Raw genomic sequence first — 24,691 nt, 5'->3', positions numbered from 1 at the left:
GAGTTATAAACAAATAAATAATTCAGTGGTCGATGTCTGAAGAACGTTCCTGGGAAATTCAGGTGTCCCCGTGGACCGAATACCAGTGGTTATAGTGAAATAAAAAAAAAACTGGAAGACTATTCTACCGCGATATACATGTACGGTTATGCCTACAGTATGAAATAGAACACCGCAGTAGCACTCAGCCATCGTGTTCGCGTCAGGTCGAATAAAACACATACTTACGAGGTATGTCCCATAAAAAGTTCATGCAATGAATCGGCAAAAAAACTGGAGAGGATGTAGAGGCGCCGCTTTTTCGCTCCGACTACTCGAAAGGACCCGGTTGACTTTTAGAACGAGCCGGACTGCTGGTATGAAAAGGCGGAATTTTATGCGTGTATCGACGAATGGCAATAACAAAAGATGAATGCGAAATAACTTGTGAAATTGGCCGAGGATTTTGTTGTTGCTAAAGGAATGTTGATAAAGGCCCATTGAAAAGATACACCCTAAAGGAAAGAACTGTCTTCAAGTGGGTCCAGCGTTTTTCAGGAGGGCCGAGAAGGCCCTAAGGACGATGTAAAATCAGGACGTGCTTGCCTCGTACGAATATGAAAGCATCGATCGTGTGCGCTCTTTTGTGCTAAGTGAACGCCGAATTATTGTTAGCATGATAGTGGAAGCACGTGGTGTAAGAAAGCCACCGAATTTTGACTGAAAATTTGTAAATTAGAAAGGGTTGCGCCAAGATGGCGCTGAAGCTGCTGAAATCATGAGCAAATGTTGCGACGAAAAGAATGTGGCATTGATTGGAAAACTACAGATTACAGCAATGAATTGTTGCAAGGGGTTGTCACAGTTTTCGTAACTTGGATTTACGCATACGAGATCGCGCTGAAGTCGCAGAGCGAGGAGTGTAAAAATAAAGGTGAGCGAAGCTCAAAAGAAGCGCGGAAGAATAGAGCAATAATCAGTCACGTTGATAACGTTTTTTGACTGCCGTGGAAGTTTGCATCACGAATTTGCACCTCAAGGTCAAACTGTCAATGCAGTTTTCTACGTGGAGGTCCTGAAGCGTCTGAGATATCTTGTGTGTCACGTGTGACCAAATATGTCGAAATAAGAGCACTGGATGCTGCACCACAATAATTACTTTAAGCACTCTGCATTCGATAGAGCGTGAGGTTTTGACACGCAATTTCATCACTGTCTTGGCCAACAATATCACTGACCAACACCGACCAACATCACACTTGGTCGTGCATCTTCGCTTCCTTTGCTTTTCGCTGTAGGCTGCGCAAAAACTACGCTTCTATGGCCTTTCGATCGTTGAGTATAGAGTGCGAATAAGTACAAAGTATTTTTGCAGTTGCAAAGCTTTGTGGACGTTCTCTTGTGTTTATGCTTGTAAGCACTGGCCTAGAAATAAATGTAGGTGTACTCTGTGCCCGTGTGCAGTACTGTATATACAGTTTCCCGCAACTCTGGGTGCACTACATACTTCAAGTAATGGATCTCGCGACTTTTGCAGGCAGAAGACGTATAATTCGATTTCACTGTAACCTTAAAGTAAACCTAATTCTTCAGCATTCTTACTAGAAGGCGAAGGACGTGGCAATGGCCTCTGACATCACAATTATTATGTAACATCTTATAAGATTTTTTTTTCAGGATAAGCAAGAAATTAATACATAGCGGAAAATAGAAAATGCACTTTGGGCGAAAACCGAAATCTCGTTACAACGCATACAGCGAGACGGGGGTGAGAGACACGAAAAACGAAGGTTCGCAAGAAGGTTATAGCGGGCAACCCAGCTTCCACTACAAGGCAACTATAGAAGTAAGACAGCATAATGGGGCCGTCTTCGCGCGGTCGGTCACATTCGAGAGCGCGCGTAATGGCGTCTTTTGTCAAAGTATCTCGCGCGCCATTATTCTACTCCAACACGGTTCCTGGCACGAATCCAGCGCATGTGCACTACAACTACATACATTGTACCTCTGCACACAACTACGCCCCGGTTGCTCGCTGACCGTATGCGCGTCCGTGTGTATACGACCGGGTATCGTACAACTCGCGCCGGTCTGTTTTGTTTCCGTCTCTAATTAATTGCCGCTTGCGCCATCGTGCTGAACCCAGCGATTGCTCAATGCGTGCTCAATACGCCGTCCATCGTTATGAAATAATGCATCTCCAGATTATTCATTTTGTGGGTTGGAGTTTGACCTCTGAAAGAGTGATGAGAGACAGAGTGAGTTCAGCTTTCGTGCATTGCATGCTTTACAAACTCGGGGGTAACTCGAGGTCATGCCAGCTTGCGTTGTGCAATGCGAACTGTTTTGACGGGGAGAGAAGAGCTAACGGAGGGGAAGTACAGAAATACGGCAACGTGAGTGAGTGAGTGAGTGAGTGAGTGAGTGAGTGAGTGAGTGAGTGAGTGAGTGAGTGAGTGAGTGAGTGAGTGAGTGAGTGAGTGAGTGAGTGAGTGAGTGAGTGAGTGAGTGAGTGAGTGAGTGAGTGAGTGAGTGAGTGAGTGAGTGAGTGAGTGAGTGAGTGAGTGAGCGGAGCGAGCGAGCGAGCGCTGCAATTGCGGTGCTTGTTTAGCTTTCTTTAAATGTCTACTTGTCCCAAGCATTTTTGGAAACAGCTCTAAAATGTTCCGAGGAAGTTGGCTATGGCATAAGACGTATTTTCTTCATGCGTGTTCGATAAAGCTAAGTTCGTGTGGCATCCTCATAAACACTACTTATTAGAATTGCCCAACTTACACTACGCTCCGCACAAATAAGAAATGGGGTAAAGGGAGCGGCACAGATATACGAGTTAACCAGCGACAAAAAGTAATTTCAGAGCTTACTTCAATTTATTACACGCTATACGGCTTCGTCGCGGCAGCGTTTGCCTATTCTAGCGCTTCCTGAAGCTCACCAAAACAAGTTAAGTATACCAGCCTCATAAACGGGCGTCAAGGTCACCGAGAAAAGCCCATCTAACTATCGCAAAATGTGCATGTAAGGCTTGGCGTAGGAGCTGTAAACTCTCATTTCAAAACACTACAGTAGAGTAGGCGAGCTGACACGTGACCTGATTTCGGAGTACATCGTGCCTTTACATCAGCATCGCCGGCAACGAAAGTTGTTTTTTTTTATTTTCTCTCATTAGCTTTCTATACGTTCTCATTTTCCAAGGGCACCTTAACGCGTTTTCCAGCTTTTGGCTGCTGCCATAGACGATCGTGCCGCCTGACCGACCTAACCAGCTAGATAGACCCCTTAAGACACTGAAACGTTGAAGCTTGTGCACCCTGGACACTCTAAGTTTACGAGGCCAGGCGTATCATGTATCTTCGTTGTGTTCTTCGCGAAGACAGGCGTGCCGTGTAGACCAGCAATAACAAGATGTAGGAACTCGAGGCGCAACTTTTTTTTGTTGTTGTTGTTCAGCTTGAGCCTACGCTTACCCCCGAAGACAGAGAGAGAGAGAGAGAGATTAATGAATTAACTAAATAAAGCTTTTACGGCAGAACAACAGAGGGAAGGGAAAGAAACGTCAGGAGGTCGACCAAACGCACGTCAGGTTTGCTACACTGCACGCTGGGAAGTTTCTTATGAGATAATCAGTAGAAAAAAAAAGAAGAAAAAGAGATGAGCGGCAATAAAACAATGCGCGCAAACGCGACGTTTTGTAGCGTTACAGTCGGTTTCATAGGCCTGTCGACTTCATAGGCAGTACGGCAACGTACGGCGGGGCTTCTTTGTGACTGTCCTCGATATACTTTACAAAGACAATCACTTGCAACCGCGATAGCGCGCTTTGACCAAAGACCTCTCATAGAGGAACTCATTTTCAGATACCGCCATCATAAGCCATCGCAGCAGAGGGCGACGAGGGCACTGTTGCGGTTCTTGAGGGCGACAGAACTGGACAGGCGACTGTAGCCTGAACAGATGTTGATAGTGTTACAAGTGTCAGTGTGCTGTGCGATGACAGTGTTCGGTGACAGTGACCGATTGTGATTGTGTGTCTGTGCTCCTTCCTTTCCTTATCTCTACTTTGTTTCCACCTTACCTCCCCCTCCCCTCTCTCCCCAGCGTAGGGTAGCCAACCGGATTTTTTTCTCTGGTTAACCTCCCTGCCTTTCCCCTTTCCTCTCTCTCTCTCTCTCTCTCTCTCTACGGCGGGGCGTGTTAAGATACCTAGGACGGGCGCTTCGTACCGCATGGACTGTATCTTGCTCATTCATTCATTCATTGTTCGCGCTAAGGCTTTGTTAGAGCTATAGGTACACGCTCCATCCTCCTTTTGACTGCGTGGTGTGTACGGACCTATTCTTGTTCCAGTGACCCCAATTTTCTCGCCAAATAAAGAAGAAATAAAAGGGGAGAGGGGGTCGAGATAAAAATACAGATAAGAAGCTGCTTACAGAGCACAAAATAATTCGCAGATTTTGCACTACTGGTGGTTGTTAAAAGCAGTTTCGGTGCGCATAGTAAAATGGCACATGTAGTTGAGAAATAGGTTGTGTAGTCGTTGTATTTGCAATATATATGTTATGTGTATGTTCGCCGCTGTGTATTGAAGAGTGCGCTGCGCGAAATTCGTATGCCCTGTATCCAGTATCCTATATGGTCCCATAGGATCCTGTATGAAAACCTGTATGTTCCCATGTAAACCCATAAGACCATATAAGATTCACGTGACCATATAGGATACTGAGCGTGTGAGTCTTTTCACAGAGGATTGTTTTGATATTTACATTGTCTTTTCTCCGGCAACTTATTTCGTTCTTCGCGTAGTTAGTTACGTTGCTTTGAAAGCGTCCGTGATTTGTAGCAGTCAAACTTTTCTCCCTTGGTCGCGTGGAGTATTCCAGTTTTAGTCAATGCAGTCTGCACGAGGTAAAACGCCGCACACCGTGGGCCAACCAAGAGACACGATGAGGATTTCCATAGCTGACATCAATAAGCAGCTGCGTGCCCGGCGGGGATCGACGCATCGGTGATATCGTCATTCTGCGGTGCTGCGACCTTTGACACGACCTTGCAAATGCCTTGGGGGAATTAAGCGAAAAACGCTGGGCGACGTCGATGATTGCAGTCACTACTCGGCTGCAGTCGGGCTAATTTAATCGATCCCTTCCAGCCGCTCGCGGAGGGCGAAAGCCCTGCCCTCCTCGTGAAAGGCCGCCGTAGCGTGCAGCTTGTATTATGCACGGCGCCCTTGCTGCGCGCCGGTGTCTTCGCCTCGCAGCGGTAGTGCACTGCGGCCAAGCACGGGCTTTGTATGTATGTGTGTGTATCAAGGAATTCAGCTCCGGCTGATCCATTCAGAGGTCGCAGGTTCTATATATACTCCGCATCAGGGGCTGGTACACTCGTATTGACGGCGGCGCGAATGCTGCTACGCGTCTGCGAGTGTATGCTTACTAAGGTGATTCTTATTACTAAAAGAACACAGCGGGTGGCTTGAGATTCCATCAACTTTGATAAGAACAAGAACAATAATTAACGGTTTTCGTGTTTTGAATAGATAGATAGATAGATAGATAGATAGATAGATAGATAGATAGATAGATAGATAGATAGATAGATAGATAGATAGATAGATAGATAGATAGATAGATAGATAGATAGATAGATAGATAGATAGATAGATAGATAGATAGATAGATAGATAGATAGATAGATAGATAGATAGATAGATAGATAGATAGATAGATGGAACAGACAGACAGACAGACAGACAGACAGATAGATAGATAGATAGATAGATGAAAGGCGGAGACTGACCAGCTCAGGAAGTCCCATTTTTTGTCCAACACTGAGAGATGGTGGAGGGGGAGCGATGAAGACTAGAAAATAACAGAGAAAAGATGCGGATTGCGAAAAAGATAAACAACGTGCGAGGGTGAGGGGGGGGGGGTCACCGCAAGTCGGTTAAACGTCAGTCAAAATGTTTGTATCGCTGTGAGGGGTTCTGTTGGTACAAGGGAAGACCCGAAAATTGAAAATACGGTATAATATTGTCTTTGTGAAAGTTACGTACCTTTATGTGCATTCAGAAGAACGCTTTTAACGCTCCAGAGGGTCCTGAAAAAGCGGTGAGTCGTGCGTGTAGAAATGACTGCACCTGGCAAGCTTTTGGGCAATCCGCGACTAAATCGTTTAGGCATTGCCATCTGCGGTGCGTTGACAAAAGCCGCTTCAGCTGCCGCTTTCTTCTGCCACAAGGAGAGAGGAAAAGAAGAAAAAAACTGCATAGAAGGCTCCCCTATTAAGCAATGGGAAGCCGGTCACGTGACACACACACACACACACACACACACACACACACACACACACACACACACACACACATATATATATATATATATATATATATATATATATATATATATATATATATATATATATATATATATATATATATGAACGAGAAGAAAGGGGGTTAACCGAGGGGCCCGATTTTTATTAGTCATATCATAAGAAGCCAACAAACACTGACACCAAGGACAACACAGGGGAAATTACTTGTGCTTAATAAATGAAATAAAGAAACGATAAACTAACGGAAATTAAAGTGGATGAAAAAACAACTTGCCGCAGGTGGGAACCGAACCCACAACCTTCGCATTTCGCGTGCGAAATTGGTAGAGCATCGCACGCGAAATGCGAAGGTTGTGGGTTCGGTTCCCACCTGCGGCAAGTTGTTTTTTCATCCACTTTAATTTTCGTTAGTTTATCGTTTCTTTATTTCATTTATTAAGCACAAGTAATTTTCTTTGTGTTGTCCTTGGTGTCAATGTTTGTTGGCTTCTTATGATATATATATGTATATATATGGGTGTTTGTTCATCCATTGCACGCTTGAGCACAGCACAATAACATTCGCGCAAGCGCCCAATCACTTGTCTTTTTTTATATTTCGCGGGATTTTGTTTTTTCTCGGCAAGAACAACCACGAAACTTTTACCGTAAAAAACGCTTGACTGCGAGGTTATTTTACACGCTCTAGAACTTTATTATTTATATATTAGAGATGCAAGCAATAAATAAACAGTTGACGAAATAAAAACAATAAATAATTCTTAGTGATGAACAATACTGATTGTAAGTACACCACAATACTACCGCTAATATGCAGTTGGTACGATTTCTACGAAGCTCTACTTTTTGTCGTTTTTTTTAAATATTGGTACGAGTGATCTGGGACACCCGGTATGGTAGCTGTAAATATTGCTCGCATATTTTTCCTTTTTTTATGTTTTGCCAACGCTAACGCGTTTAAACCGTCGTATACAATGTTTAACGCGGTATGTATGATCAGGGCTACCGTAATTATGTAGAGAGAGAGAGAGGAAGGAAAAAGTGGAGAAGGAAAGTCAGGGAGGTTAACCAAACTATTATGTAAATGTATCACGTAAATGTAATTATGTCAATGTGTAGAAGGTCGATGGGACAGACACAATGTTGCGCACGTATTGCGGCAGTCCGAGGGCTGGCGCGACAGCACAGATTGACAGAACCGCATTTGAGGCTCTCCCTTACAGCTTCATCTCTTGTCTCCTTCGGCGGTGAGCTTCTGTCCCGATGTCCTGCGAAACGAAAATCGCGGCTGTCCATGTGGGCGCGCGGTTCTTTCGCCTTGTGGGCGTGGGCGCGCGCGCGCTTCCGATGTGTTCGTGATTTCCCGCTTCGTTGGGCGCCGGCGCCACTTGTGCCTGTGCGCTGGCACGCCGATATAGGGATTCGCCCCGCTCACTTCTGCGTCATTGCCTGTTCGTGTAACGTGCTTATTATAGCATGAGAACCCGGGTCGCTTTCGCTTTTCTTTTTGCACTGCGTATTCTGCCCCGCGATGCCGAACAGTGCATGTATCACGGTTCGTGTGGTCAGCGCGCGCTTCACATTGCATTTGCGATTCCCTTACTTGTTGTTTGCATTTTCACGACTTCTATCTATCTATCTATCTATCTATCTATCTATCTATCTATCTATCTATCTATCTATCTATCTATCTATCTATCTATCTATCTATCTATCTATCTATCTATCTATCTATCTATCTATCTATCTATCTATCTATCTATCTATCTATCTATCTATCTATCTATCTATCTATCTATCTATCTATCTATCTATCTATCTATCTATCTATCTATCTATCTATCTATCTATCTATCTATCTATCTATCTATCTATCTATCTATCTATTATTTTAATTTTTTTTTAGGGGGGGGGGTCCTTTAACATTTAGCAAATACATGCTGTCAATGCAGGTGCGCGTCATGGGCCATTCACGCGAATGTCCTTATATGAACGCATTGTGGACTGGCCGAAGCAGCGGACAGTGCTCTTGCCGCAAATGCCGTTCCAAGACACAACAACGAAGCCCTCTGATTACACGTCTTTGACTTAATAGGGATAGTATAGCGGTTGCCTATAGCAGCATACAGTAAATCGCTATAGAGCTTTGCAATGGTTTGTCGGGTAGTTTCGCACTGGCTTTTCTCTTCGTGAAGACTAGTGAACAGGGGCGTCCTCCACCTTCGAAGGCCGCATTCGCGTGTTTTCTTCCGGTTATACACATAAGCCTGCGTCTCTTTCGTATATACGACGTTGCTGGAACAATGCCAGTTCCTTCACGGTCCGGACGCTCCGCGCGCACGCTATATTGACGCCGGCGCTTGTGTTCTTTCTTGTTCGCGCTGCACTGGAAAACAGTGCACTGAGAGGCGCGCATGCAACGTTACAATATAAGACAGCAAGGTTGTCCCTGTCGTCTCCAAGGCCGGAGGTTTGTCACTGTTATATATATGAGACTGTCGGTAAGCGGGACGAGTGAAACATGGAGTAGTACCGCTACCGGCGGAAGCCACTATACAGCGCTGCAGTGTACTATATACATAGAAGCGCGCACCGTATCAGACATAGGAAGATATGGGCTGCATGCCTCCTAGAAATTGGGAAGCTAATAAGGAGCATCACGTTGACGATCGTCTAACGCGGTCATAACAGTCCCTTCATTACAGCTGTCGATGTTTGTGCCGTTTTACTCGAATGACTGCAGCGCTGGTTTCGCGGTATTTTAGGGTTTTCCGAAGATACAACTATCGGCTATATATTACTGGTCGTTACTGGCGAAATGGTTGATTGCTCGAGAATCTGAAAACTACTGATAGAAGTTGGGGCATTTTCGACGGTATGAATGTTTAAGGGTGAAATTATCAGCTCGGATTTAGTGGTTTGAATGGTTCCATCACTTCTACTGCTCTTCGTGGAGCTGTGGCATTACGCTAATAAAAAGAGTGTACATACAAGTTTGCCGCGGTGGTAACTATATTGGTCCGTAATGAAGCGTAAACACGCTGTGTATTACAAATTGAAAGTACTCGCTGGGGACCTACGTTGGTGCATACTTGACATGGTAAGCAAGCACGAAAACACGCTTATGCTTATTACGTCACTACTATGCTCGCTTACACGCTTATTTGCGCTTGCGTATCTAGTATATCATGTATGTTATGACTTATGCGCGCGGTTGCTCTCATACATGTGGTATTCGCAATTCCGATGTGCAGTGTCGCCTCACGCCAGCTGATAACGCTTGTAAGCACGGCGGAAGGCTGTGAGATTTATTATCCGTGTTAACGCGAGCTTTGCTTGGACCCGAAACATACACAATTCTAGTATGCGCGTCACGCATCCTAATGCGGAAAAATGCAGCCCGACTTAATTGACGAGTGTTAATGTTTTATTTGTATACTCTCTGATTACAAAGTTCCGCGGTCATTGCACTAGCCGAGGACCCCAAAGCATTGTGAAAGCCAGCTTTGCATATATTAATAAAATACGTCAAAGTTTAACTTCGGAGGCATGGTATATGTTGGTGCCATGGAAAGGTTTCAACAACTCGGGAGCTATGAGAAGACATGCCTTTAGGAGTAGCAGACATGTCTGTGTTGGAGCTGTGTCTGCAGACACAGCTTGAAGCAAGCGCTAGTACGATGGAGAGTTGGTCGATATGAAGCGTATAGACACGGCATCTCCAGCTCCCCGGTGCCGAACACGGTGTGCGTTTTCGAGTCCTGTGACTCTTAACTATAGTACGTTTCACAGTTACTGTAACATACGTATATACGGGGACACTATTGCGTATATGCCTGCCAAAACTACACGTACGCTTGTCGGCGCGTGAAAGCTCGCGCCCGCGCGTCTGCGCATGCGCAGATGTTGCGGGACAGATCGTACGCGTCGAATCGCGGCGCAAGCACGCATATATTCTCCATGCAGACAAATATCGGTGTTTTGACTGCCTCACAAAAATACGAAATGTTGTATACCAAGGCGAAAATAGTGAACCGAGTGGGCGCGCGCTGACGCGCGCTGACGCGCATCGCGGCAAACGCAAGGCGCGCCGGCGCGAGCTGTCGCGCGCCGACAGGCGCACATGTAGTTTGGCTAAGCGCGCCCGTACGTCGCGTTTCGTATATGTGTCTATTTACGTTGCGACGCGGTTCCCATCGCACGCGTGTTTTTTTTTTTTCGACTGCGTTTGCTGCTTTAGCGGCTGTCTGTATACTCCGTCGCGCTTTTACGCAGTTGTATCATCTGCACGTTCCGGGCGCGCCACCTGAAATATACACTACCGTCATCGCCTGTAACATTTAGTTGACATTTCGCGTAGTACCCGTCGAAGTCCTTCTACACGGACGTCTCAGCAAAGGTCGGGCGACTCTTCTCGGTGGTGAAACTATAATTTAAAAGCAATTACCACGCCTATAGCGGCGTTGATCTCTATAGCGGGTCCCTAATTCTGACTTTCTTGCGCGGTCTCGCTTTAAGATGATATTTGTAAGTGCAGATTGCGCCACAAGCGATACGTCGAACTCGCGTTCGCAAAGCCACGCTCTGCGACTTATGAGGGAAGCAGGCGCATCGTTGCATCGATCGGTTACTTTACACCCAAGCAGAGATTTGCGTGTCCTTATAGCGTCATCCCCGTTGGCACGGGACTTTCACGCTCCTTATCGGTAAGCACTTCAGCGAGGACGCCAATCTAATTGGCTTTGCGCGCCGACGCCCTCCAAAACGTTCCCTATGCACCGACACCGCTGGGAGCGGATGGTCGGGCGGTCGCCCGGCGATGCTCTCGGGAGTCGACGCACGTTTAGGCGCGCGGGTCTGGACAGCAGGGGTGGGCTGCGGTGGAGTGAGGGGGGCCCTTTCTGTGGCCCTGTATACTCGTCTCCCGTTCATCGATGCCCGCGACGCTTCCCTCAGTCTCTCTCTCGGTCGAGAGCAATCGATGGCGGCAGCGTAGCGTGTCTCGAGCGAGCGTGCCGAGCACGCGTATTGTGGGACGCGTGGCCCCCGGCCTCCCTTCCCGTACTCGAGGCGCCGGCACGCATCGGGGCATCTCTCCGTGCGTGGAGGCAGGCGAGAACATAGAAATGGCCGCATTACACGGAAGGCAGCCACCTCCATCATCCTCCGTGGCAGCCACGGAAAAAGGTGAAAGTGCTGGCCGTGGAGAGAGAGAGAGAGAGAGAATTGTGGCTGTTCCGTGTCACTTCGTCCACTACCTCCTCCCCCCTCCGTGCGGCACGTTGGATGGGCACGTAATATGGGCGGTCTCAGATCGTCAGTTGACGGATTGGTTGAAGCGATAGTGCGTGCTGGCCGATTTGGTGAATCATCGTTTGCGTATGACAAGAGTGTACAAAATAACAAGTAGACCAGTGTTACAGAGTCTAGAATTTATACGTATATACGTACCACGTACAGCCACAGTCATTATATAATTAGCCCGAACACGCTTTGAACGCATTTTTATTCTACTGCGGGGTTGCTATAGTAATTTCCGGATGGGCTGTCTTGAATTTATCTTTTCAAAACACTTAAGGTTTGCTCCTCACAAACAGTGTTTGTGCAAGTTAAACCGCTAGAAATGTGTCTTCTGTATTCTCATGAAGCGTGACGGTCGCTGTACACATGACGATAGGAACCCGGCGGCCAACAAATTCTTCATTCTGTCTTGTACACAGGCAATCATACATACATACATACATACATACATACATACATACATACATACATACATACATACATACATACATACATACATACATACATACATACATACATACATACATACATACATACATACATACATACATACATACATACATACATACATACATACATACATACATACATACATACATACATACATACATACATACATACATAAAACTCAGGTGTTCTCGCTGTCACTGCACCCGCAGGTCGGACCCACATTTCATACTTTTCACGCAGAGCCGGATCGCACTCCACGTTTGGTACTAAACTAGTATCAACGCTATCACCGCTTAACTGGCGTCCGAGTGTAGCGGATGACGAGAGAGCGATGACGACGGCAAGTCGAGAAGAGTAGCAGGTTGCCGCATCTCGCTCTCGTGGCCCATACCTAATTAGTCGTGCCCCACCCCGCATAAATACAGGCTGCATTTTAATTGCCTCGAGTCCCGGAGGGGTTTGCTCGCGGGAACAGCAGATTTGCTGCTGCGATTACATTTGCAAGCAAATGGTGGTCAGGGAAACAATGACGAAATAGCGTGATCATTGAACGAATGTCGGCGTACTGTAACCATCAGCTATAACGTAGCCGTTTCGTCGCTTCATTGCCGTACTAATAACATGCTAGTGCCTGCGTCACGTACGCACGAGACCGTTCGTCCTATGGAGATAAAGACACACACACACACACACACACACACACACACACACACACACACACACACACACACACACACACACACACACACACACACACACACACACGCACACACACACACACAAACTAAACCATGTGTTGACGTGTGACGTCAGAACAACATTTAAGCGCTTCACTTTCATGACGTAGCAGCAACAAGACCAAGCGTATTTACATTATGATCGCCCTACTGTCCAGGCACACGAAACATTGACAACGCACATTCGTGTTGTCCTTCCCTTTGGCGCCTGTGCAACTATATAGGTCGCGGACCTAAGTTTTTATCTCCAGACAAATGTTTGTTCTTTAAATGCACATTTCTCAAACGATGCCTCTCTAAGAGCGTGCGAATAATATTAGATAACTTTCTACCAAGTGCAACGCATCCGCGACGTGCGACCGGACGCCACGATAGCTGCAGGTCCCTTTACTGATTACAGAATAGAGACCTTGTACAAATTTTAATCCTTGATCTTTTCTAACATGCAGCTTTTCTACTTCCCCCAGTTATCAGTGTCGTTTAGAATGTGCCGCTAGTAGCACTTTCCCTCGAGGTAGCGGTGTGATACCGGCGAAAAGCGGGCGACACCGTAGCTAGCTTTGTGACGAGGCCGGGGCTCCAAAGCATCGGGCCAGAGAGCAGAAGAGACGCTGACTCGGTCTGTTAGTGACGTTCCTCACAAACGCATTTGTTTTTTGGTCAAGCTTATTGTCCACGTCCTCACCGGTTGCGTTAGCGCTTCGTTTTTGTTCTTTCGGAGCGGGGTGCGAGGGTACCGTGCCGCGCTATTGAATGCATGCGTCGAGCACAGTGCTGGCGAGGCGGCCAGCGAGACACCGCATCGAGTGCACGACTGAAAAGAATATCGCACGCTCGAGATGACCTATCCAAGGTATGTGGAAATAATGCCGAGGGCTGTGAGAAGTAATCACGGATCGTTCCCCCTGTGCAACAATTACTCTCCCTTTGTCGCGCTTCCCCTCCTGCAGAGGCTGCTCTGCCTGCATAGCTTACGAGTGCTGGAACGAAGCCGAACCTATTACACTAAGGATGAAACAGAGATCACGTTCGTGTAAGAGGGAATGGGGGAGTGGAGAGTTGCGTGCGTCCCAGTGAGGTTAGTGATGGGTGTCCCGGACTTTCGAGGTATTTGTGGCCATGCATACAAACTCTGTCTTCACCTAGTTGCGAATCTGAAGCTGCCCAAACTATCCTCAGTCTGAGACACCTCGGGATACTGATGCGATAATAACATGACGGGCGTCTTGCCCCATGTCTTTCGTCGGCTAGCCTACGTGTATTTGTAGCTTGGCATGCCATTTGCTTTTTTTTTGCTTCCATTCTATGTGAAACGTCTGTTCATCAAAACAAATCAATCAAATAAAACTAATCGACAACTGTTATCAAACTACTTATAGCCTAAATGAGCATTCTATTTAACGTTCATTTGAAACGAGGGTGAATGCATCGTTACTATTCGTTGAGGTAGAGGTTAGGTCAGTTAACCGTGACTAGAATAAATAAATGACGACCGAGTTGATGAGAGGCGCATAAACCTTAATGTAGGAAAGCGGTGGAACGAAAACAGCAGTACGACGCCTTGAGACACGCAAGAAAACAACTCTGTCAGACTGACGCTCTCCAAGCAGGACACGGAAGTTATAAAGTTTGCTAGAACGCTTAAGTGCACGCAAGACATAAACGGGCGGAACTGTTTGTTTATTTGCAGAAACAAACAAAAAGTTCACACACGCGCACATACACACAAAGAGCAACTGCCGTTTAGTCATCGACTAAAATAACTGAAATTTGGGCGAGTTTGTAAGAATTCATGCTTGACTTGGCGCAAGAAACGAGAACACAAGAAGGAAAACCAGACACGACGAACGCTTTCCTTCTTGTGTCCTTGTTTATTGTGTTTTGATTCACGTATGTAGTCATTGACATAACGTGATTATTGTTATCTTTCGTTGTTGCGAAATAAAATGCGCCTGGCTCATGATTAAAATTCAAGGGGTCATATAAAAGATACGGCTGAAACTTCTTTAAAGGGGAATTATCGTGGTGCGAAGCGTTGTATAGTGGCTCCTTATTTGCGCGTTTTCGAGCGAAACATTCTTGCATAAATCTTCCGTTAGATTAGGGTAACGCCTCTAGCGCATGAACGGGGCGGAGTTTCGGACTTCGTTGCGGGTGATAATTTGGGGCCTCCCAAATTATCATATGATCCCGTTACTCGCCTTAAATGAACCCCTACTACACCGATAGCGCAGATTGGCTATTTTCAAACTCCTAAGCTTTTCGCTTCACACTTCTCACAAAACCAAGAAATTTGAGTTTTACTTCTAATTTAATTATTTAACTACTGCATATATCCTCATAATATTGGGATATTCCAGACATCATTAGGTGTGGTTTAGAATGTTAGAATTGTTTTGCCGGATTTGTAAGAGGAAGAATTATTCTTTAAAGTGAAACAAAGAATTGAAAATGACCTTGCGTAACCTTGCTAAGAGCTTTCTATAGTATAATGCTTCGCAATTAGAACAGTTTCGTTCATTAAGGAATGACAGTGATTTATTCTGGTGGACATACTAGCATTTAAAAAAGAAAAAGAAAAGACCATCTTCAATCAAGCCCTCTCCGGCCCCTGAAACCTACGTGTGTTTTTTCATTCTACTTTTGTACTTGTGCTTTATCGTATAATAAAGTTCTGCAGATACGCACATGTTGGAATCTACGTGAAACAAAGGGTTAGGGAAGAAGTTAATTAAATATATACAACTAACTGCGATACGTACAACTGTGTTTACTTTCATCCCATATGGCGATGCGTAATCACTTCATGTTTTCATTTACGCACAACAAAGGCCACAACTTCTGTCACATGCGATTTTAATGTGATTAGCATTCTTCGCCTACTTCAGGCGTTTTGAGCCTGCCTGCCCCCTATCTATAGAAGATCTATCTATCTATCTATCTATCTATCTATCTATCTATCTATCTATCTATCTATCTATCTATCTATCTATCTATCTATCTATCTATCTATCTATCTATCTATCTATCTATCTATCTATCTATCTATCTATCTATCTATCTATCTATCTATCTATCTATCTATCTATCTATCTATCTATCTATCTATCTATCTATCTATCTATCTATCTATCTATCTATCTATCTATCTATCTATCTATCTAAATACCTTAGTGTTCATTCCATGGTCGCCATTCCAGCTTCGTTGTGATTTGAGTTTCGTCACGCTGCCGTCGTCAAGCTTTCTACGCCGACCCAGTTTTGGCCCAAGTTGCCGTCATATATACACTAGTCTTCATTGCGCCGTGCTCATGGGCGACTTTGGCAAGCGGTTTACTCCGTTTATATCTAGTCTGAGAAGGGACACACACGAAGTGAAGTTGAACACGCGTCAAGAAATAACTGCTCTCGAAAAAAGGAAACGCCTGTTCACCGTTTATTCTCAGAAAGTACCCCTATATAACTGCACTGTCTTCTGGAAGCATCCTAACATACCTCGATACAAGTGACCAGGCCTGAACAGGGCTCGTAGAAGTATTCCCGCAAATGAAGGTGGAAATTGCGGCCGCTATTTCCGAGCAAACGCGGCGCCTGTGTGAGTTAATGCTGATTACCGCGCCAGCAATCTAACTAACCAAGCAAAGAGGGCAGGAGAGGGCGCAAGTCCGTTGTATACCAAAGAGAAAAGAGCATGGGCTGGCAAGAAGGGTCTGCCGTCTGGAAGTTTATCGATCGCGCAAGCGCTGTTCAGGGCTAAGCTGTTAACCGCACGTGCGCGTCTTTAGTTTTTGTCACTTTGCCAAATGTTAGTTACTACATATATCACAGCGGAAGGATAACTTGGTTTGTATACGCAATACTCACTCACTCACTCACTCACTCACTCACTCACTCACTCACTCACTCACTCACTCACTCACTCACTCACTCACTCACTCACTCACTCACTCACTCACTCACTCACTCACTCAAAACGTCAGTGACCTTGTATTTAATTTCACGGTAATTCCAATTCCATGCCTCGGTTCTCAGTAACAAACATTCATATTTACAAGTATATTGACCTATTGTCCCGTTACGTGTCAAATGCAACAATTAAATGTCATCAAGAGACACATAATAAAGGAGTGACACGCTTTTCTGTGCCAATTAACCTATATAGTTCTGCATGCTTATATCACGTAACCACCCACGAGTGCTACACGTACTCATGCCCGCCCCTGATGTAGACCTCACATAGATGCCTTTGGCACCTCACATCGAAGCCTTTGAGGCTAAATAAAGTAAGTAAACCAACTATAACTAACTTAGTAGCATTACCATTTTATTAAGGATGCAAGTATTGTTCCGAACGGCTTAGTGACTGACCGAGCCACAGAAGCGTCGAAAAGGTTTGATAGATGACGCTGTAGGAGTACAACTATAACGAAAGTGATCCGCACTATAACTCACGATGGTGCACATAGCGTTTACAATGCATATTCGCTCATAATTTTGACTGCAGCACTGGCCGTCGACAGTGGCACATTGAGCGAGCCAGATAATATAATGAGCGCGACATATATACCTTCGTAACTACAGTAGAATCGCGGCTCTTCACAAATTGATAGCATATTCCAAGCAATGGACGTAGCCCATTGCGGACGAGGACAACGGAATTTAAACGGCATACTTTCCTGCTCCAGTGGCTCTTTCAAATTGTACCGAAGGAACATATATAGACAACGTAGAAAATGTTGTAACTGTGCCAAGCTGAACCATTATACAAGAAAAAGAGACGGGGCCATGATGGCACCTTGAGGATTCTCGCCTCTCTTCACTCCTTTCGTTTAGCCTTTCTGTCATTTGAATCGACCCTCTAATACCCTTCCTTTATGCATGTCGTCTGCATCGAACCTCTAACACTCTTTTTGGTTTCATTTCTGAAACCGAGGCATTTCAAGTGATTGCGTTCCTCCGTCTTTTATTTTACCCCCTATTCCATGCTCGTCCACTTTTTATTTTACATTCAGTCATTCCATTAATTTAATCGTCTTTAGATTAAATTAATCGAGAACGAAACATTTTCTCAATTGAATTGGATCCGCGAGAATATTTTTGCCACTACTATATATACACATACATATCATTGGTTGGTCGTGCGAAGCATAACGCTTTTTGGCAGTCCCATCTGCACTTTGTATTTTTCGCCGTATTTTCGTTATGTAGCGTGAATATTTCGTCAACTGCACATGTCGTCGCATGTAAAAACGAAAAATAAGCGGAAGGATGTAAAATAAAGAAGATTTGAACTGCCTGACTCACTCACCGTCACTAGAGCAATGAAGGAAAAAATAAATAAATAAAGGTAGTCGAACGTGGAGTCCTGCTTGGAGGGATTCCACGTCTAAACTGATGCACGCTTGGCGACTGGGAGACTTGGGCAGGAGAAACCACACGGGTTTCTCTACGATGGAGAAACGCTTGCCTTCATGTCAAAATCGGTCGAGAACGAGCTACTTCTACACTTTAAAACTGGAGCAGCCTCACGCACAGTAGTAGGGTCGATGGGAAGAGTTCATAAGAACCGCCAGAAACCAAACAGGGTGCGGCTTGACTTGGGGCGCCATCTGTGAGATGAAAAATGAACTAACGGCGGCGCTAAGCTTCTGAGGGGAAGTGCTGACCGTGCGACCCTTTGCCGCCGACGGGTCTCCATATGGGACGCACGTTTTCTTGCTTTATTGCTCAAAATAATGGTCTCTCTCGGCCCTTAGAAAGTCGCCGCTTATTCGTCGTCGTCGTAGGGAGAGCCGGACCTGTCGTCGCCGCGTCGACAACAGCACCCGGTGAGACCAGCGCCAACGATCCGAGCGCGCGATGTTTCTTTTTTTCGCTCTGGAAGGCCCGTTTCCACGGCAGCGAAGGACGACGGCGAGTGAACGCGAGGGAGGAACAGTAGCAGAGAGTATCCGCTCCGTTTCGTAACATGTCGGCCGCCACGGCAGTCTCGTGAAAAAATCAACTGAGGGGAAGCTTGCTCTCGCTTGGCCCTCGCCGGCGTCAGGAATCGAAATGGTAACGTGAAAGCGCAGCAACTACCATGCGAGCGACACTTCAGTCAACGCGCGATGCCATGTCCCCGTTTTCCGTGTTTACGTCTCGCATGGTTCTGTTTTGCTTTGGCTACACGGCCGCACGGACGTCTAGTCCGGTTCGCATCACCTCCTCGCGCCCTGAAGAGTAGAGCACGCGAGTTCTAGGTATCATTTTCGGGACAGAAAGCGAGTTTTTCTCCCGGCGCCTCCGGGTAGACATCGTAGATACCGGTCTCTTCGTCGGGCGGATCTTGCGGCCTTGTTTTCTGATGAGCCGCTGAGTGAGTAGCAGACACGTCCGTCTGTGCATTAATTGCGTCCGGTCGGAGCGTGCGCGTTCCTTGCCGGAGAGTAGGCCAAGGTAAACGGCAGGCAGTTAAGCACGGCGAGACGTGTGCTACGTTGCTGTTCTTAGAGACGTGCTGAAATCGGTATAAACTGAAAGTAACGAATCGGATCGCGACGTAAAAACGCCGTTGTTGCATAACGCGGAATGTAGAATGTAACGGTCTTAAAAAGACACAATTAGTTGTAAAAGCACGATCGGTGCCCTTTACCGTGGAATCAGTGAAGTTTGATATCTGGGTTTCGTTCGAATTAATTTTCTCTAAAATGTGCGAGTTTGTGTATTTGGAGCACGTGCGCGCCCCCCCTTGTCCGTCATCATATTAGAGAGTGATGTGCCATTCATTGTCAAATAATAGAAAGGCTTATGAAATACATTCTTGGTGTTGTCGGCGAAACTACTTATTGCGATGCCCATAACATAGAAATGGATATGGAAAATGCATCTTGCAGTGCTCAAATGCAGCTCATGTTTACGTGTTAAGTGCAGTTGTAATGCTAGCAAAAAAAAAATGTAATATTATCTATTGGTTTGCTGTGTGTTCTGCATATCTCAGTATAGTTCTACGGAAAGTTGACTTTAAGCTGTTAAGAACAGTGGCAGCAGCAATTAGTTTTATTGCATAGTATACATGCACACATAACTGTATACAAACAAGGGTAACATTACTACTTGTACTACTGCTCTGTTTTAAGCTAGTGTGACTAAGATGGACATTGCAGCGATATCTCAATTACCATTTTTTTGTGCTTCATTAGCTGTTGCTGTCTGCCCCATTTTCTTAGGCCAGCATGGACATACCCATACGGCTTTATTCAAATAGCTTGATTTTATTTTCTTGGGGTCATCAAGCACAAAATTGAAACTTTTCTGGCATTGTATGCCATTGTATGAAAGGAGTCTGTTGTCGCTTTTACAATGTTGTGCTCATTTGGCAAATTTATTAAACTTCTCCCTCTGCACGAGGATGATTCAAGAGACGGTCAGTGCTGCATATGATCATAATCATTTAGATGAAGCTTCTAGGCAAGTGATCCAGTGCTGCTGGTAGAACTTTTGCTTGCAGTCATGTGACAGGCAGGATGATTTAAACAGTTTCACATTTATTGTGTTTAGTAGAAAACCTTAGTCCCTATGCATTCTACCAGTTGTCCCAGACTCTGCGAGACAGTTTGTCCCATGCCTACAATGCAAACAGTTTTATCAAGTGATGGAACATTAAGTATTCGTCACCAATTTCGCTATCCAGTGCAATCAACCTTTATAGATACTACATTTCTGCTCACAGGAAAATAAACAAAAGTTCTTAGCTGATATGATGCATTCTACACAAGTGGTGCCGATACTTGGCTATCGTGGATGAAGTGCTTGCAAGAAAGAGGTAGTTCACATTAACAGTGATTTAATCAATCAGTATTTTCTCACTTAATTAGATAACATAAATTGTTAGGGCTCTGCAATAGTTGCATTTTTCACCATCCCTTTAAACCATAGACTTGAATGCTGGTATCTACAGTTCCTATCAAAGAGGATGGAGTGAAGATTAAGTTCTTGGCAGTCTAAAAGTTTGATTTCTAATGGCTTCTGCCGATTATATTGATGGCAGCTCACATGCTCATGTCTACATTTTTTTACCATCGTGCACTTTTTAATATCCTGCACCCCCTTGCAGTCCTGCAGTGATGTAAATTGTATATTTTACAGGAACTACAAACTGGTCTACTTTTCACTCCGGCATGGTGATAAGGGCCTTATCCCACTCAAATGTATTCTTATGTACATATAAACCATATATCTTCTACGTCTGGTCTAGTAGAGCAGTACTACAGCAAATTTTCTACCTTCGTGCACTTGATAATCAAACTTCCATCATAATAGATGTGGTTGCGACACATAGCTGTGACAGCTGCTGCTCTGCGAAAATCCTAATTTACAACTACAACTTGCCAACTGTTCTCTTTTCCTTTTTTTTTCTCATCAATTTCAGTTGCACGCTGAGTACAAGAGGAGCTTTGCGTGGCAGCCGGGGCATCTAGAACCAGCAGGAAATGTTGTCGTGAAGCCGCCAGATGCAACTTGTGAGTCGGCCCTCATTTTTGCTTCGTTATCTCTACGATGTCTTAATGCATAGGAAGCATTCATGGCACTTTTGGCTTGAGGAATGTGCTGAGTTGTCCGCAAACCCCCAGAAGTGCTGTTTTTAAGTCTGAGCATTTTCTTAACTGCAGCCTAATTTACAGTCAGCACCGAGTATCGCCTTTACCGGCAGCTTGTTTGTACATTGGGGCTTGAAATATAAGCAAGTTGAGGTAGCAGCGTTGGCTTACGTTTATTTTGTCAGAGAGCACTCTGTTGACTGTGTGGAATGTTTCCGCTGTTGTTGCCCATCATGAAAGATTGCAGTAAGACACATTTACACCTCCTTGTTGCAATCGAGCAGCTGTTCGACAGCTGGCCAACACCTTTAATTTTGTAAATGTTGGTGTGATCCCTCATAATTTTTATTGAAGCATAACTTGTGTTCAGCTATAGTGAGAATCTGTCAAAACATTAAATCTGATATTGCCTGCGAAACAGAAGCCCAACAGCCGAGGGAAATTTTGTTGATGCTATCAATAAATAAAATTTTCCCATTTGAGTAAATTGTAGAGGACAAGAAAAGGTTCCACATTATCTTTATTCATTTATTGCTTGTGGTAGTCACTTATAAGTGAAACAAATCACACCATTTCTTTAATCCAATAATTCCAGCCTCAGTTCTGATTCATAAATCCTTAATATTTTGTCATGATGGTTAGGCTGCTGCTGTGGCTTTAGCCTCCTAAACCTGCCTTTTCTTCTTTAAGAGACGAGTCAGCTCTTGGTTGCAGTATTATAACTATAATTTGGCATAAAATATAATGGTCTGTGAAAAAATTCCTTTGGTAGAACTGTTTGTAAGAACCTTGTTATTAGCAAACGTAGCTGACTATCTGCAGAGAGCGTTTATGTATGCAAAGCTCTGTGAATTAAAGTTCAGCCCAGAGAACTAGCTGCACATTTTGTACCATAGAGAAGAGAGAGAGTGAAAAAAAAAAAGGAAAGAACACCAGAAGTTTACTCTAGCTAAGTCTTATGTATAATGCCATGCTTAAATGTCAGCCACTGCCCTTTCAGCACATTCTAGAAGCTCTTGCTAGAAATATGCTTCCTGCTTGAGTGCACACAAATGTCAGCATGATATTTATTTCTATCTCTCTTCCTCTTCAATTTATTTTTGGCTTTTTTCCTGCATGCAGTTGCTTTCTCTCCTTATGACGGCTGCATGACATTCACTGCATTCCTTTGGCTGAGAAATTTTCTGGCGTCACGCCTCAGCTGGCCCTGATGAGTTGAACTTGTCACTAAGGAAAAGGCCACGCTGGAACAGAATAGAGCTTTTGGAAAAGGAGTCAGTGCATGGATTGCCTTATACCAACAGACTGAAAGCGTTTTGTGTGTGTGTGTGTGTTCATGAAGTGGTCACTGAAAAACAAAGCAAAACAAAGGTCTTTATTACTGGCTACATATTGGCAAGAGAATGGGGATAAAGGGAGGGAAAGACAGGGAGATCAACTAGTGTATGTATTGGCATGCTAATCTGTGCTGCAGAAAGGGGTTAAACGAATAAAAGGTGATATAAGGATAAAAGGTATAAAAATAGTGGGAAAATGCAAGTAATAGTTATTGACAAAAGTGAAAGCATGTTATAGCATCATTGCACAGTGCAAGAACTGTTTACTAATGCTTAGTATTAATGATATTCTAAAATATATCTGCATTTAGCTCAAAGGAAGGACCAGGGTAACAGTTAGTAGTGAATAGCCAAATTGCTGCCAACAATTTGCAAATAACTTTTTGTTTCTGTAAACAAAGGTCGCAAAAGAATACAGCATATTTACAGAACTACTACACCTCATATGTGAGGCCTCAGCGCTACATTCTTACAAAACTTTAGCTACTCAGTGTCACACAAGAGCAGTCTTCATTAACGTGAGATATCTACCTTTCATAATGCGAGCTTTTGTTTTTCTCTTGCAAAATGTAATGTTCATTGTTAGCTAGAAAGCAAGCACAGGTAATTCAAGCTATAATAGCACAGCTGCAATTCAGGCTGGATTGCATCTGTCAGATGATTCGGTGAGAGTAGCTTTTGAAGCTGATTTCTGACCTACATTTTTTTTAAGCTGCCATGCTCAGCTTTAAGCAAGCCGGTCATCTATAGACTGAGTACTGAAACAAGTGCATATGAGATTCCAGCCTTGTGCAGGGCTCTCTGAAAGTGACAGCACTTCCATGGCAGTGACGCACGCATTCTCTTTGTTGCTGTTTTGTTTGCGGCTGCTCAATTGTTGCACGGCAGACGATGGGCTGCCATCAGTCACGCCTGGCTCGTTTGCTGGTGCCCCTCTTTCCGATGCCTGTCCGTTAGTCTGCATGAGACGTCGTTGGTGTGAGTGCCTCCCCTGTCTCGTCTCCCGCTGTGTGTTGCGCGCTTGGTTGCTTGAAGTTTTGTCGCCTAAAGTTGGATGTTTGAAGAAAGGGATGAATTTCCTCAGACAAGGTGTGTGCATACTGACTTATGCTTGTGGCTTGGTTGGCTTTGGATTTCCTCTTAACACTGGCTTTGGAATGTGATGTTGAGAATCGCTAATTGGACTTCTGTAGTGATAGAAGTGGTTATTGTTGTGATTCAAGTTTTCACAATAAATAATGGCTTAAATGGCTTATTAAGAAGTGTGTCTTCACCATTGTTTCTGCCTAGAATGTTCTTTTCAAAGGATAGGTGGCACTCACACTGTGTTGGTAATAAATTGTAACTAAAGTTTGCTGCTCCTTATGCAAAACAATGTGCGAGGTTGATTTGTGCATTGGAGTTAATGCTGAATATAGGAATTATCAGCCTTGGTGGGGTGTAAAGTAGCACTGTATGAAATTATTGTTTGTTATTTCAACTTGCTAATTAAGTATTATCAACACTTTCTTTCTGTTGTACATTCCTCAGTTGACCTTAATTCAATCATTATGGTATCCTCACAAAAGTAGATACCTCTGGGCATACCTTCTTGTTATTTTGCTTTGCCATGGCCCTCTCTTACACAAATGTTTTGAAGTTTTCATATGTGATTGACTTTCCACTAGACAAATTAGTCGTGCAGTGAGCAGTCTCATAATAGTTCTGATGTGCAGATTCGTGCTTGCATTATTTGTTTGTCTTCTGTTAATTTTTGCTAGCACAGTCTCTGCATTTAACTTCTAGGCTAATCTCGTCATAATGAATAATGTGTAAACCATAAGACACATAACTGCTGGTTTTAACTGAGGGATTTCTAACATGTGATCTTTTTGAGGTGCATGTACACATGACTGCCAAACTATTGTCCTCTGCTCTTTTACTTTTGCTTTGCTATATTCCTGTTTCCTTACTAGCCTTCCATTTCTCCTGAGAA

General features: G+C 44.5%; 1 protein-coding gene across 4 annotated transcripts in view; it reads left to right on the top strand.

Annotated features, from left to right (window-relative positions):
• Positions 1–24,691, top strand: part of LOC139060098 (neurofilament heavy polypeptide) — a 79,877-nt gene that overhangs the window by 16,838 nt on the left and 38,348 nt on the right. For 3 of the 4 annotated variants that reach the window (XM_070538918.1, XM_070538919.1, XM_070538921.1), the window contains exon 2: positions 21,211–21,301. In XM_070538918.1, the coding sequence (XP_070395019.1) occupies positions 21,211–21,301 (91 nt within the window). Of the gene's footprint in view, positions 1–18,640; positions 18,858–21,210; positions 21,302–24,691 lie in introns of those variants that run through there. The other variant, XM_070538920.1, reaches the window with a different exon arrangement.

This window comes from Dermacentor albipictus, chromosome 5 (assembly GCF_038994185.2).
Source record: "Dermacentor albipictus isolate Rhodes 1998 colony chromosome 5, USDA_Dalb.pri_finalv2, whole genome shotgun sequence".
Classification (NCBI taxonomy): Eukaryota; Metazoa; Arthropoda; class Arachnida; order Ixodida; family Ixodidae; genus Dermacentor; species Dermacentor albipictus.
This window is presented reverse-complemented; position numbering and strand designations above follow the sequence as displayed.